At 36.0% G+C, this 15,320-nt stretch overlaps 1 protein-coding gene across 1 annotated transcript in view; it reads left to right on the forward strand.

Moving 5' to 3' along the window:
* The window catches only part of LOC126851218 (muscle-specific protein 300 kDa-like), a 47,127-nt gene that overhangs the window by 5,238 nt on the left and 26,569 nt on the right, over nt 1-15,320 (forward strand). Inside the window, 12 exon segments of the mRNA XM_050594936.1 lie at nt 1,992-2,053; nt 2,917-3,012; nt 3,092-3,175; nt 3,250-3,342; nt 4,064-4,242; nt 4,344-4,746; nt 4,923-5,069; nt 5,159-5,699; nt 5,981-7,664; nt 7,739-7,847; nt 8,139-9,192; nt 9,651-15,188. Of these exon segments, the coding sequence (XP_050450893.1) occupies nt 1,992-2,053; nt 2,917-3,012; nt 3,092-3,175; nt 3,250-3,342; nt 4,064-4,242; nt 4,344-4,746; nt 4,923-5,069; nt 5,159-5,699; nt 5,981-7,664; nt 7,739-7,847; nt 8,139-9,192; nt 9,651-15,188 (9,990 nt within the window).

Raw genomic sequence — 15,320 nt, forward strand, 5'->3', positions numbered from 1 at the left:
TTTAACTCTCGGCCAGTTCAAATAATCAAACATCTCTCATAAATAAAGCAACGATAAAGACCAGCGATATTAATTTTTTATAATTTCCCAAACATATCGTTCTCCAAGCATCATATCGCTAAAGTTCAATAAGTCAATCTAAGTCACTATCACGTGTTGACACATTCCACAAGTTCTACTTTACTTTAAAGAGTACATTAAAATGTACTCTTTCAACATTATATTTTATTAATTTTATAAATAATCTTATAAATAATTTTATAAATAATATTTAATAATTTTATAAATAAAATCAATATCTATAAAAAATACAATATATTATATATAACAAATTATTTCTATAATTCTATATAGACTGTGTTAAAATTATCGAAGAGAGAGAGAGAGAGAGATATAAATTTCTCTTTTAATTAGAATTTTTTCTCAATATATTTTGTAAGAAAAAATTTATATTATTTCTCACTTTTGATGTTATAATTTAATGTAGCTGCAGTGAGGACACAGGGGCCTTAACATGCCTCGTTCTTTAACTTCTCTTGACGTTCTTAACTTTATCTTTATATGTATAGGTGCGAGTTTGATTATGCATTCTCGTTAATCTTATCAAGAAAAGATTTCGCGTAAAACGGAACGTCTCAGCTTAAATTCAAAAATAAATGCTCTTTTAATATTTTCTTATGAACGTTTGTCAACTGCAAATTTTTTTAAAATTGTACATTAACTTTCAAATTTTTCGAGACGATCTAGAAAAAAAAAAAAAAATAAAAAAATAAAAAGTTAAAGAACTCAATTTATATATGTCATCCGAGTGAGAAATTAAATAAAACCATAAGCTTCTAAAGATTCGTGTAATTTTATAAATAAAGAAAAACTGCTTCAAACGACGCGTTTTCGTTAATTGTCAGTTTTGCTTATTATAGTCGTGCATAATAAACGAGTTACGCGTTGATGCGTAGCCCGCAAATAATTGCATTACAACGTGATATAATATGCTGTGATGAGACTATGCTTGAAGGCTCAATGAAAAGGAAGACTGTTCCACAAAGCAATGGTGTTGGTGCCCATTGGTAACATCAAACGCCGTTTTATTTTAAGGACCGCAGATTTTTGCTTCCAGGAATCGTAGCACCATTTCGCAAGCACATGCGTTGACAGAAAAAAGAATCACAATTTAAAACGCACACATGCATTAAATTTTACGAATATTAGTACAAATATCTTTATTGTAAAATAAATATTATCTTTGAAATTTTTTATACATAATTAGGAGATAATTGAGTATACATTTAAAAAATACCATTGTCAAAAATAGCTGAACACTTTACCATGAAACTTAATCATTTATTATAAAGACGTGTGCAAATGAAAACTATGTAAAGAAAATGTTAAAAGTCACATTTTGTGGAAGAATTGAAAACACTTCTATTGCGCAATCAGAAAACGTAATCTACTTCGTCACTTATATTCGCCTATTTTACATAATTAGTTTCTCTTCTTGTGGTTAGGTCGTATCGAAGTATGCATGAATGCATGAATGCATATATCACAAATAATTTATGTGACAATTTAATGTTCGTCTTACGATTATGCATCTGCAGGTATAATATCTGCCAGTTGCATTTATTATCGCGCACGTATTTCTCACACAAAGTACATAATAAAAGCAGAGGTGGGAGAAGATAGCAAAAGTGACGATAGATTTAAAAATAAAACGAGACACTAATGTATCTCACATCATCCTCATAATTGATTCCATCGATCCGCAAGAAGACACGACAAATTATGAATGCTGTTCCACGTGTCCTTCATCAAACACACATATGCATATCTCTTTATATTTACGTAATATCTATTCTTATGTTTATTCTCAAAAATATTTGTCTGAATTTCAAATACTAAATTTTAAATTTTAAGAAAATATATTCATTTAATTAATGCAATTTTACAGCGTCTATAAAACTCATCTGACTTTCGTTTTCTTTTTTTTTCAGACGAACAAGAACGCGTGCAGAAGAAAACCTTCATTAACTGGATTAACTCTCATTTATCGAAGGTGAATAAAAAAAAATGAATATTTTTATCTTCTTCATATAACGCAGTGAAGAGATTCGAACGTAGCAATCTGTGCTACGTTTACGACATCGCGATACGTTTCATCGACAGATATTTGATAAACGATAATCGATGGAAATCATCGATGACCTGACATTACTTTTTTTCTTGTTACATAATGGTCTAGATTTTTACATGACGCCTAATAAAACATGACGCTGTCTCTCGTATCGTGCTATCGAAACTTGAACGGATGATCTAGTCCGTACCTGGCTCTTGAGTTTCGACACTCCCCTATTTCCGCATCCTTCAGAACTTACCTTACCACGGAAATTCCACTTGTCATGTATCAAAAGTAGCAAAGTTGTTAAAACACGAGCGGCCCCACCGTTGATACACAGAATAATCGTGCAACGGCACGAAAAATGTACATTATCAAACAAAGAGCAAGTAACGCGAATCTATTATACATTTTTTTACAAATTGATATAGTTGGGAAACAATGAATATTTAATTTATTGCAATCAAAAATTTTTTCGAAAAATTAAAGAACTATTAATCATAGCGCGAATTTATTTAAAAGAATATGCTAAAAACACTATAAGCATATTAAATTTTATATATGCAATTAATCTTATTATTCCTGATTTATGTAGTCATAAATTTAAGATTTGTACGTTTATTAAAATATTACAAAGCGCGTTATTTTTCTTACACTATATATTATTATATTACTATATAAAATAATAATAAATAAATTTTGACGACTCGCTTTTGTTTCTTAAAAAGTTTGTTATAATTTTCTGAATGTTATATGAATCTATCATTATTATAATTTAATAAATATTTTGTATTTTTGCACAGAGAGTTCCACCACTTCATATTAATGATTTAATCGAGGATTTGAAAGACGGTACGCGCCTTCTCGCGTTACTTGAAGTTCTTTCAGGAGAGAAATTGGTAATGAAATATTTTATACGCTATTATTTAAAATAAACATTATTAAAATCAATTGTCAAAATTACGTGTAATCTTCTAGCCCGTGGAAAGAGGCCGTAATTTAAAGAGACCGCATTTTCTTAGTAATGCCAACACCGCGCTACAATTTTTACAAAGCAAAAAGGTATGTATTAAATATTCTATTTTAAATTAATAAGTAAAAAAATTGATGCTTAAGCTTTTTTAATATTTTTGCAGATCAAATTAGTTAACATAAATTCGTCGGATTTGGTCGACGGACGACCGCCAGTAGTACTGGGCCTAATATGGACCATCATTCTGTACTTCCAGGTATTTATAATCATTGAGATTTTATAACTGTACGTAATAATAGTTATGTAAAAGAGCACCATTATAATTATTGTGCAGTAGCTGCTTAAATGTAGTGCTCATAATAAAAATATCACAATAATAAAAAGTATTATGATGCAGCAGCACTATATCTTTTATATTACCACACGAGGATTAATGCATTTTTGAATTTTTTTCAATGCATTTTACTCAAACTACAACATGTCAGATTTACAAATTGATTGTCGGAATTAGACGAGGAAAAGTACGAGCCCACAAAAATTCTAAGCTTGTGAGAATGTGTAAATTCTAATTCTGTGAGATAAATCTATAATTTTATTAGCAAGCTTAATATTTCAAACTTTTAAATGTAAATTATAATTGATGAAAATTGATAAAATCTTTTCTGCAAGTTAAATAATTCGATTGACGATGACGTGATTTAAATAAATTAATCCTCGTTACAAAAGAAGTAAATTATATCATTCTGCTAACCGTATGTTCCAATAAACAAGCTACGATCAAAGGATCGCAAGAGGGTGAGTAGTGAAAAAAACAAGATCATCAAGTATGCGATAAATGATCTTGATATTAAGAGAACAAAACAAAGTGCACTTGCATGATATTGCGCATCTCATTAATATGCACGCTAGATTATCTTAGTCCTAGGCTAAAAAAAATACAACGTCGTACATCACACTGATTGAGCATTTTTTTTTAGATCGAAGAAAACACAAGGGCTCTCGAATATCTTGGACAAACGTGGGGCAGCCAGAGCAGCTTGGAAAGCCTCGGCACTCAAGGCTCGGCAGCAAGCGAAAGAAAACGCATCAGCAGCGAAAAGTGGAAACAAGGTGCACGGAAAACCTTGCTTCAATGGGTCACTAATGCCTTGCCCAAGTCAGTACTTTATCGGATCGTATTTTGCGTAATATATTTATGACGTGAAGTTTTTTTATAATTTAACAATGTCGAGATTGAAAACTTCTCGTTCTCTTCAGGGGCATTGATATTCAAGTTCGAGATTTCGGTGAAAGTTGGAGAGATGGAAATGCCTTCTTAGCTATTATCGATGCCATAAAGACCAACTTGGTGAATATAGCAGCCATGAGAGAACTGTCGAACAAAACTCGGCTAGAAACAGCCTTCCAGGTCGCCGAAATCGAATTAGGTATTGCCCGATTGTTGGATCCAGAGGACGTGGACGTGCCGCAACCCGACGAAAAATCCATTATGACATACGTTGCCCAATTTTTGCACAAATATCCGGAACCGGGAAACATAGCTCCTGATTCGTTCGCTGCCATACAAGAAGAATATGATGGTCTTCTTAACTGGCTAAATGAGAGAGTCAGGCATCTCGAACAACTTGACAGAATCAATGCTTTTCCACAAAGCTATCCGGTACTTTTTAAGGCTTTAATTTTCAATGTCTCAACAATTTTATATAATTTTATTTATGTTTATTATTATCATTTATTAAAAATCATGAAAATTTTATACACATAAGTATATGGAAATATAAAAAAACTTTGGTTTATTATTTCAATATTAAATCACCGGCGATGTTTCTCTTTTAGGAATATATGTCATTTAAAGCAGAAAATGATGAAAAATTAATGATATACAAAAAGATGCAAAGTTTAGTCGATACACTCAGTATGATAAGCATTACGCGGGATTCTTGGAGACATATACAAATGCTATGGCAGCAAATGGAACTATTTGTAAGTCTTTCTATAGATTTTCTAAATAAACGAACGGAATTTTGCGTTGTAATAATTTCTTTTAGGAAATATTATATATTCGTCTTTAGATGCTACATTGGTGTTGGTTGTTGGATTCGGCATTACCAGGAGAATTAGGTGAAACTGGCAGGTGGTTGGCGCGAGCCGAAGCTCTCTTGTACTCGGACAACGATATACCACAAGAAATGACGGAAAGCACAGCAAACATAATCTCGAACAAGCTAGAGGACCATAAGAAGTTCTTCCTCGATTTACCGACCATGACAGAGAAATTCCGGCACGCTAAGAACTCGCCATTAGCACGGCAAATCCAGTCTGAACAGTTAGAGAACATGTCCGCGCGATTTGATAGCTTGCCGAATCGCGCTGCTAAGAGGAGATTGAAATTAAAGTTCTTAGAGCACAAGTGCTGTTTGGTCGCTTTTCTATACCTCGTCGAGACCAAGCTAAAAGGCTGGAACATCAAGTACGGCACGGAAGAGAAAGTGCATCAAATGCTGGAGCAATATCGTAATTTTGTCTCTCGAAACAGGATATTCCAAGAGTTTCAAAAGGCTTATTTGGATATGCAACAGGTTGCCGAAGAATACAAGCGCGATGGTGATATTGGTAAATAATGGTGTCTTAATTAATTAATAATCTTTGTTGATTAATATTTATTCAATTATGATATGTGTAATAATGTAGAATTCACATAAAATAAAAATATATTTAATTTAAATTAATTGTAACAATAAATTAATTAAAATAATTGAATATTAATTTAATAATTTTAAATAGCAAATAGTTAATTACAATTTAATTAATTTATTACATAATATTCAAGTAGAATCTTTTGAATGAGTAATAGATAAATATCTTTTTTCTTATCAAAAATTTGTGTGTTTCAGATCGGGACGAGAGCTTGAATGTAGATCGCTTCATGCGTGAAACAGCTGAAAAATGGAAGAATGTATCAATGGACTTGCGTTGCGCCCAAAGCATGCTCGAAGAAGTTGTCGCTTATTGGCGTCGTTGGACTACCGTTTCAGATGAATTTGAGGCATGGTTACTTCATGCCGAGCCTGCTTTGAATCTTCCTGAGGAAGAAAAGATGGAGTTCTTCCAAGACATCAGCGTATGGAAAGACAAGCATCAGCAGCTGTCAGACACTGTGAGCTTCTTGATCGCCACGTCCGATGAATCAGTCGCGTTTCGTTTAAAGGAACGTTACGCAAATCTGACAGCGAGATGGGAGCAGCTCTTCCAAGAAGCTAAACAGTATATGCACGCGGGTGATCTGATTCGAACAAAGAAAGATTATAAGATGGGAGTGGAGACTCTGCAAAATTGGTTAAGAGACGCAGAAGCTGCCTTATTAATTACCGGATTGAACTCGACGGAGCGGATAAAGGCTTATGGAGAGAAATTGCAGACTCTTCATAATGAGGTCGAGGGCATTGAAGATCTCTTCAAGAATATCAGCAAAAAGTTTCAAGCTCTTATTCAGGATTTATCTCGCGACGAAGTCGACAAGATGATGAACACTTTAAAAAAAGAGAAAGAAGTACTTGTTAAGGTGCGTGCTTTGATACCGATGCAACTTCATTTGTACCATCAATTGCTAGTGCAACAAGAATCCTTAGAAGCAGGACAGAAAGAGATATCGGCATGGCTGGACGAGTTCGAAAACTTTATGGCCAGCATTAATCTCGCTGATGGAAGGGATGCTGCACTGGCTCAATTAGATCGTCATAAAGCCTTCCTCTCGAGAATGCTCTATTATAAATCCATGTTAGAATCTAAAAATAAAGTGTTCGCCAACATTGCCAAAACCGTGGGTTCTTATGCCGATGCGGAGACAACCGAGGGAAAAGCTACTCTGAAAGAACTCAATGATCGATTTGTTAAAGTTTCTCAGGCGGCACAAGTCTGGGAACAACGTTTGCAAGAATCGATGCGACGCTGGACAAAGTTTAAGGAGTGCGAGCGACAAATCACCGAGTGGCTTTCAGTTGCAGAGACAATGCTCAACGACAAACATCTCGACAATCGTCAATCCGTCGAGTGTCACAAAAATTTCTTTGGCAAGATCAACGAGAAATGGATACAAGATCTTGTGAATGCCGGTCAAGATCTCCAGAACACGTTGCCAGTTGACCAACAGTTGCCTATCGCGAATACAGTGGAGGCTCTTCAGAATCGTTGGAGGGAAGTTCTCACTTTCGCGCCGCTTCATCTAATGAAGCTTGAATTTCGCTTGGATGAGGCTAGCTTTCTTCAATACCTCAAAGAAATTGAAATGGAAATTAATTCCGAACAGCAAGCGCTCATTAATAACGATGATGTGGATGGTATTCAGCAGCGCAATAGAGAGTTCTTCGTGAACCGTGGTACTATCCTCGAAGTCGAGCGTTGCCTACAAATTCTGAAGAAGATCAGCGACGCTTATAACAAACTTAAGCCGAAAGATACTAGTCTGGTTAACGCCGCACAAAACGCCGAACGTTTGTGGGAAGAAACTGCCCAGAAAGTGGAAAACTTGAGAGCACAGCTGCGCGAAGTTCCGCAACAATGGGCAGCTTACAGACAGAAGTAAGCATTCGTATGATTTCACTTTTACATATTGATGTCAATTTCTTGAACACATTGTGTATATTTGATTCTAGATTCGATGAAATGGTACATTGGATGGATCATGTTGATAGTACTCTGAGAACTATTTTACGCGAAGTCAACACTCTAGAAGAATTTGAAAAGGAAAAGACCATATTCCAGGTAAATTTTGGCCATTTTTTAATAAAATTTTTTCACGTTATTGATATATATAAATATTGCTTAAATACTTCGTTTTTTTTGCGTTCTTTCTGGATAGCTCCAAACCTTGACGGTAAATATACTTGCATCTATAGTTTTTTATTTCTTGTATATGCTCAAGAATTTAAAATAATTGTTCTCAAAATATAATGTTTACTAAATACCTCAACTAAGTTTCAATTTTTTAAAATTTTTGTCCAATTTATTCTGAAAATATAAACTAATCCATTGCAAAATATTATTGATTTACAGAAAATTTGCTGCGAAGCCGATAGCAAGCGCGAAGAAATGAAGTGGCTGGTTCAAACTCTCGACAATCTAACATTGAATCGTTCGGACCGCGATGCACTCACGGCGCAGCAAAATTTGGAACAGCTGATAACTCGTTATAAAAACCTTATACCGACGATTGAAATCACAATGACAAAGACAGACATCTATTCGAAAAGTTATACCTATCGAAAGGAAGTGCATGAGGTGTGCATTTTGTTGCGCAAGGTTCGCGAACAATCAGAAGTCGAGATTACGTCCGAAGTTCCTGAAAAGCTAGAAAACGCGGTAGCTCATCAGGAATCTCGTCTTAATCAATTAGAGCAACAGCGAGCGACCGTTGTCAGCATGTTACAACGCGGCAAAGATATTCTCAAGGATCAGCACGCGCCATCCTTTGTTTCCTCCGAGATTCAACAGCTGGAAGCCAATTGGAACGACACGTACGGTCAAAGTATGGAAAGACTAAAATCTCTGAAGGAATCACAAAAACTCTGGAGTACCTACCAAGAGCAGAAGGACGAAATTTCCAAATTGATTGAGCAAGCCGAGAAAGAGTTGCGACAAATTGACTTGACATCTTATTATGATGCCATTCAAGTAACCGCTGATTTGCAGAAAAAACAGGAATTCAACGCGAATTTGAGAAAATCAGCCGAAGAAATAATGAGGAAGCTGCGCGAAACGCATACTAATCTTTCTCAAACGCTGACACTCGCACCGCCAAGTAAGAAGGAAATATTGGAAAAAGAAGTGACAGAAACTGAGCAGAAAGTGGAACACACACTAAAGATCGTGCGTGAAAAAATTGTTTATCTTGAAGAACACAGTACTCGATGGAACAAATTTCAATCAAAACTAATGGAGCTTCGAACCTGGATTCAGCAAACCGCACCTCAATCAATCGCAGATATCGAAGATTCCACCCCTTCGCCTGAAGAAAGAGTTCGTAAAACGGATAATTTACAAAAAGAAATAAAGGAGAAAGCGTTAGTTTTAAACGTTCTTAAAGACGAATCTCGAAAACTTCTAAAAAGTAAGTATCGTAAAAAGTAAGTAAAGTAAAATTTTTTTGCTTTGCTTACAGTACGTAAAAAAATTTAAACTTGTAAACTTTTTCTTTTTTTACTATTTAATTTATATTATGCTATATATAATTTTGTATAATTTTATATATAATTTTTGCCATTTTTATTATATGATTATATAATTTTTTCATATAAATTCTTTTTCATACGTTATATTTTCTATTATTTTATAAAGGTTTATTTGATAAGAAATAATCCAATTATATTATTACAAAATAGTTGAAATAACAATAGAAAATTTATTATTTAAATGTGATAATTATAAAGAAATTAAGAAATATAATATAAAATAATAGATTTAATATAAAATAAGATTTTTAATATATTTGCAAGAATTTTATCCAGAATATATTTGCTTAAATATATTCTAAATCAAAACTTTTTATCTCTCTTTTATGTTTAAAAGATGACGATGATGATGTACCGGCGAAACAACTCCGCGACGACATTGAAAATATATACAAGGCAGTTGAATCGTTAAACAAAAGTATAGTAACGCAACGTGAATTAGCTGTGCAAAATCTCACCACATGGAAAGAATACGAAGAAGGTATTCGAAAAGTAAAACCTTGGATTGAAGAAGCGGAATGTAAAGCAGCTACGATGGGCAGCAAACCTACAACTCTTGCCCAAGCTACGCAAATGTTAGAATCGGCTAAAACTTTTGAAATTCAATGTCAACAGCATCTTCCGAAGGTTCAAAGTTTATCAATGATTAGTCAGCAAATAACTGGAAGAGCAGTGGCATCTGATGAAGTTGATGCTGTATACACACGATGGAATGCAGTTCATGATGTGGCGGTGCAAACGGTGACTAAATTGGATAAATTAGTCGCTTCATGGAATACCTTTGAATCGGAAGCGAAAGAATTCAACGAATGGTTGCAGAATAGTGAAAGAAAAGCTCTTGAAGAACCGAACGTTCAAACACCCGAAGCTGCCAAATTGGAAAAAGAATTGGTAAAATTAAAGGAGTTTAACAAAAGCATATCTGATCACCAGGCTCAATTAATATCACTTACCCAAGTTTCCGATCATATCAGTCATGGTTTGTCGTTGGATGCTGCTTCTGTGCTGAAAAGTCGGGTCGCCGAAATGAAAACTAGAGTGAGCAAACTTGCGGATACGGTTCGACATCACATTAATCGTGTCTCTGATTCGTTGTTGACACGACAGGAGTTCCAGATGAAAATTTCCGATTTCGAGAATTGGATGGGGAGGCTGAGATCCAATATTAACGAGATCGAAAACGTAAATGTAGATAATGTCGATACTAATTTGCAAGTAGTGCATGCTTATCTTCAAGAACACTCGGAGAAACAACCAACATTTACGGCAATATATAAAGAAGTGAAGCAACTATCGTCACAAGGTTCTGTGTTGGAAGCTGCTGCATTGGACGAAACTTACACGTCCCTGGCAAAGAAATACAAAGCGCTAGAAGATGACTTGAGAGAAAAGAAAAAGAGTTTGGAAAAATGGACTGAACTGTTAAGTTGGCACAATGACGCCAACGCGCAATTGAATCATTGCAAATACGAAGCTGAAGCGAGAAAACCGGCTATTGCTGATCTTGAGAGGCTTTCTTTAGAACTTCAAACTATATATGCAAAGATCAACACTTGGAAGGAACATGTTCCGCTAATGGACAGTACTCTGGGAATACATATTCGCGACAAGCAAGAAAGACCAATTACTGCGACTATTTTATTGAACGATCTTGAGTCTAAAGCCTTAACATTAAAGACGGATTTGTCTACCAAACGCGACAAGTTGGAGAACCTTGGTGCTAAATGGGATAATTTCAGGAAACTACAACAAAAGATTACGGAGGAAATTATCAACACTCAAAGCAGTCTACAGGATATTACGTATGCCGTTGACACTTGCAAACAACTCGCGCCGGCGATTGAGAAGATTGACGATCTGATCAAAGAGCATCAAAGACGAGAGCCAGAAAAGGAAATCCTTCATCGAGAAGGTGACAACTTGATAAAGGAAGATCAACGAGCAATAACTAATATTCAAGTGGTGATCTCTTCGGTCGAAGGTAACTGGGAAAAAGTCAACGAGCTCTTGCATAAGCAAAGAAGGCAATATGCTGAAATGGATGCCGATTGGAAACAATATCAAGAAGCCAAGGATAAATTGAACAAGTCTATCGACGAAGCGAAAAATCTGTGCGAGTTGGTAAAACATGTGTCAACTGACATCACCCAGGCGAACATGGCTTTAGATAAATATAAAAGAGCTTTGGAGAGCTTAAAGAAAGGTAAACAATTTCTAGATAAAATGGATGTTAAAGCGCAGCAGATAGCGAAGGAAACATCTTTAATGCCGAATTTTAAAACTAATGTGATCGAGTCGGATTTGTCCGAGATACGAAAAAAATATCACGAGATTTACGCCAAAGTAATTGATCGAACTCAAATGTATGAAACGCAGGCCATTATCTGGAAACAAATTGAAGAAGCAAAATATCAACTTACAAGATGGCTTGGTGATACGAACGAAGCACTCAATGCGGTCTGCGAATGTTTACTCGATGCTGAAAACGGACAAGCGCGATTAGCTAGATATAACGAAGAATTGCCAACGTATCAGCAACTTCATCAAGGTATCGCCACGAAAACTGAACAGCTCGTAAAGTTAAACGATGATACGGATATACCGACATTGAGATCTCTTAATACTTTATTAGACGATCAATTCAAGGTTATTAAAGAGACTGCGGATAAGCTTGCATCACTCACATCAGTTTTTAATGAGAAGAAGAAAAGTATCAAACAGGAATTGAAAAAATGCAGTGACATGATATCGAAAATCCGTGAGGAGATAATTAAATGCGACGATTTGACTGGTGACAATACCAAAATTCTACATAGAATTAATAAATGTCAAGAATTGAAAGCTGAAGTGGAAAAATGCGATTACGTTATTTCGGAAATTGACGAGAAATTGTCAAAAATGGCATCAGAGTATCCAGTTATATCAAAATCCAATTTGCCAAAAGAGCTACAGGCCTTACAACTTCGCAAAGATGGTGTGGCCAGTCATGCCGATAAAGTCAACGCTACCTTAGTAGCCTTTTTAACAAAACTTTATCACGAGAAGTTTGGTATTTTACAGCGCATGGTGGCGACTCATAAGGAAAAAGTGGCGTGGTGTGAACCTGAACAGAGCAGCGATCGTTATAATCTCGAAGTAAAAATGACCTCGCTGACCGATGTTGAAGCTGGCATTGCCGATTGCGAGGCGAGAAAGATAGATACAGACAATTCGTTGAAACTTCTAAGCACTGTTGAGAGTAGCGAAATTATCTCTTCCCTGAGAAATGAACACAACAAAGTTGCTGCTGATTTAAAATCTTTAAAAGAAAACTATTGGAAGATCAAGTCTGTGCTGGAGCAGAATATTGATTTATGGCAACGATACGAACGCGTGTCGGAAAATGTTATTTCCTGGCTCAAAGAGTACGAGAATAAAATTAGGATGGAAGCTACTACGCTCCTGAATCCAGACGAAATTAGTGCAAAGATTTCCGAGATAAAGCAGCTCGAGACGAAAGTTAAGGATCACGAGAACGAGATAAAGAATCTGATCGCGCTTGGAGAAGAGATTACCAAAGTTAGCCCGGATTCGCGCGTGGCTCAATATGTGGGACATTTAAATACGCGTTATTATTCAGTTCTCAAATTCCTGGCTCAACATTTAGATAGACTCAAGGAACTGAAACAGATCAAGGATCATTACGTTACCAACGTAAAGGAATTGGAATCATGGCTGCAAAATGCGGAACAGAAATTAAAATCTTTTGATGAGATTAGCGGGCCAAAGCCAATGACATTTTATCAATCCAAATTAAAAGAATTAAAAGCATTTGAAAAGGAACGTGAAACTGGACAAGCCATCTTGAATCGAACGACAGAAACGGGTGAAATGCTTTTCGTGAGAATAACACCAGATTACAGGGAACTTATTAGAAGTGAGCTCAGAAACTTACGCAATCGCGTGGAAGCCCTCACCGATCGTACAAACGTGATCTACAAAAAGATTGAGAGTGACATGATGCATCGATCTTCATTCGAGGACAAGTATTCTCAGATAAAGCAATGGATAATTGAAGCACAGAAAAAGTTGGGGGACAAGCAGATTTTGCTACCGACATTGCAAGAAAAGAAACTCGCTTTGCATTTGTATAAAACTATCGCGCAAGATGTTGGAGCTCATCGAAATATTCTGCAACAACTTCGGGATAAGCTCGGAACGACACCGGATGATGAGGCTAACGAAATGCTCAATAGTATTATTGAAGCACACGAGAAGCTATCCGAAGATGTGGCAGATCGCATCAATGTGGCAGAGAAACACGTTGCCAATCATGAAGCTTATTTTCAAACGTTTGAAAAAACTCGAGATTGGATCAATACGATAGTGAATGAGATGGCGTCTATCGGCGAGGATCTTTCAATAGATCGAGACATAGCTAAATCTAAGATTGCTTTAATTGAAAATGTATTGCAACAAAAGTCTGAAGGCGATAGGATTATAGCCGACTGTAATCAGCAATTGAATATTATTTTGGAGCAAACGTCGATAGCGGGTCATCCTGCATTACTAACAAGCTTTGAGCAACAGAAAAAAATATGGGAAGATTTCCTTCAACGATGCATCACGAGCAAAAATAGATTAAATCATTTATTCGATCAATGGTCTGAATTTGAAAGAACGGTTGAACATCTAGATTCCTGGCTTAAACTGATCGAGACTCAAGTGAAGGATCAGAGCTTGAAAAGTTCCGAGGAAACAAAACGTGCACATTTACAGAAATTAAAATCTTTAGAAGAGATTATTGTGGCGAAGGGTGCGGAGATCAACGCAATGGTTGAAAAAAGTCAATCTGTAGAAGCAGACTTGGCTACCAGGGTGTCTCGTCAAGCTACCAGATATCAAGCCATCAGGAATCAGGCGAAGGAAGCTATAACGAGATACGAACAATACATGAAAGAGCATAGTCTATTTAATGAAAGATACAATCAATTTGTGGATTGGATCACCGAGGTTCAGAATGAGTTAAAAAAATACAGCGAGATTGTCGGTGATATGGCGATATTACAAAGTAGACAGAAACACATCAGAGATCTCAGTGATGTCAGAACTCGCGAGAATGTTCGTTTTGAATCCATTGTTGATCTCGGCGAAAAGCTTTATGTACACACTTCACCGGACGGTAGAGAGATAATTAGACAGCAGCTGAGAAATCTGCGTAGTTTATGGGACGGCTTCTCCGAAGATCTGCAGAATTCGACGCAAAAGTTGGATCAGTGTCTGATGCAGTTTGCCGAGTTTTCTCTGTCTCAAGAACAATTAACGGCTTGGTTGCGAGACGTCGAGCGCGCGATGCATCAGCACACCGAATTAAAATCCTCGCTGGAGGAAAAACGCGCGCAATTACAGAATCACAAGATTATGCATCAAGAGATCATGTCGCATCAGACGTTAATCGAATCGGTTTGCGACAAAGCACAACAGTTGGTCGATCAGACTAAAGATACTTCTTTGAACGTCTACTTGCAGTCCATCAAGCAGCTATTCCAAAATATTGTTATCAAGTCGCGAGATTTGCTAGAAAATTTGGAAGACTGCTGCGAGAAACATCACCGTTTCAATCTTCAATGCAAATGTATCTCCGATTGGTTAAATAGAGAACGAGAAAAGCTGATCGAATACAACGACGTAACGGGCGAACGATCCGAAATCTCTCGCAGATTAACGAGCTTAGCGACATTAAAAGGCAATCAGGCGCAGGGAGAAGAACATCTCATGAGATTGAAACAAATCAGCGAGGCTGTGATTAATAGTACAGCAGCAAAGGGTCGAGAAATTATAGATAAGGAAGTGACCACCTTGGAAAATAATCTGCATCAATTTCTAAGCGATATCGGTAAATATATATTCCAAATTAATATTTCCAAAAAATTATTTCGCAGAAAAGATTTTTTTGTATAAATTAATTCGTTCAAAAAATTATAAAAAGGTATTGTTTTAACGTTAATATCTTTTTTTTATTTATAAA

This window comes from Cataglyphis hispanica, chromosome 7, assembly GCF_021464435.1.
Source record: "Cataglyphis hispanica isolate Lineage 1 chromosome 7, ULB_Chis1_1.0, whole genome shotgun sequence".
Lineage (NCBI taxonomy): Eukaryota > Metazoa > Arthropoda > Insecta > Hymenoptera > Formicidae > Cataglyphis > Cataglyphis hispanica.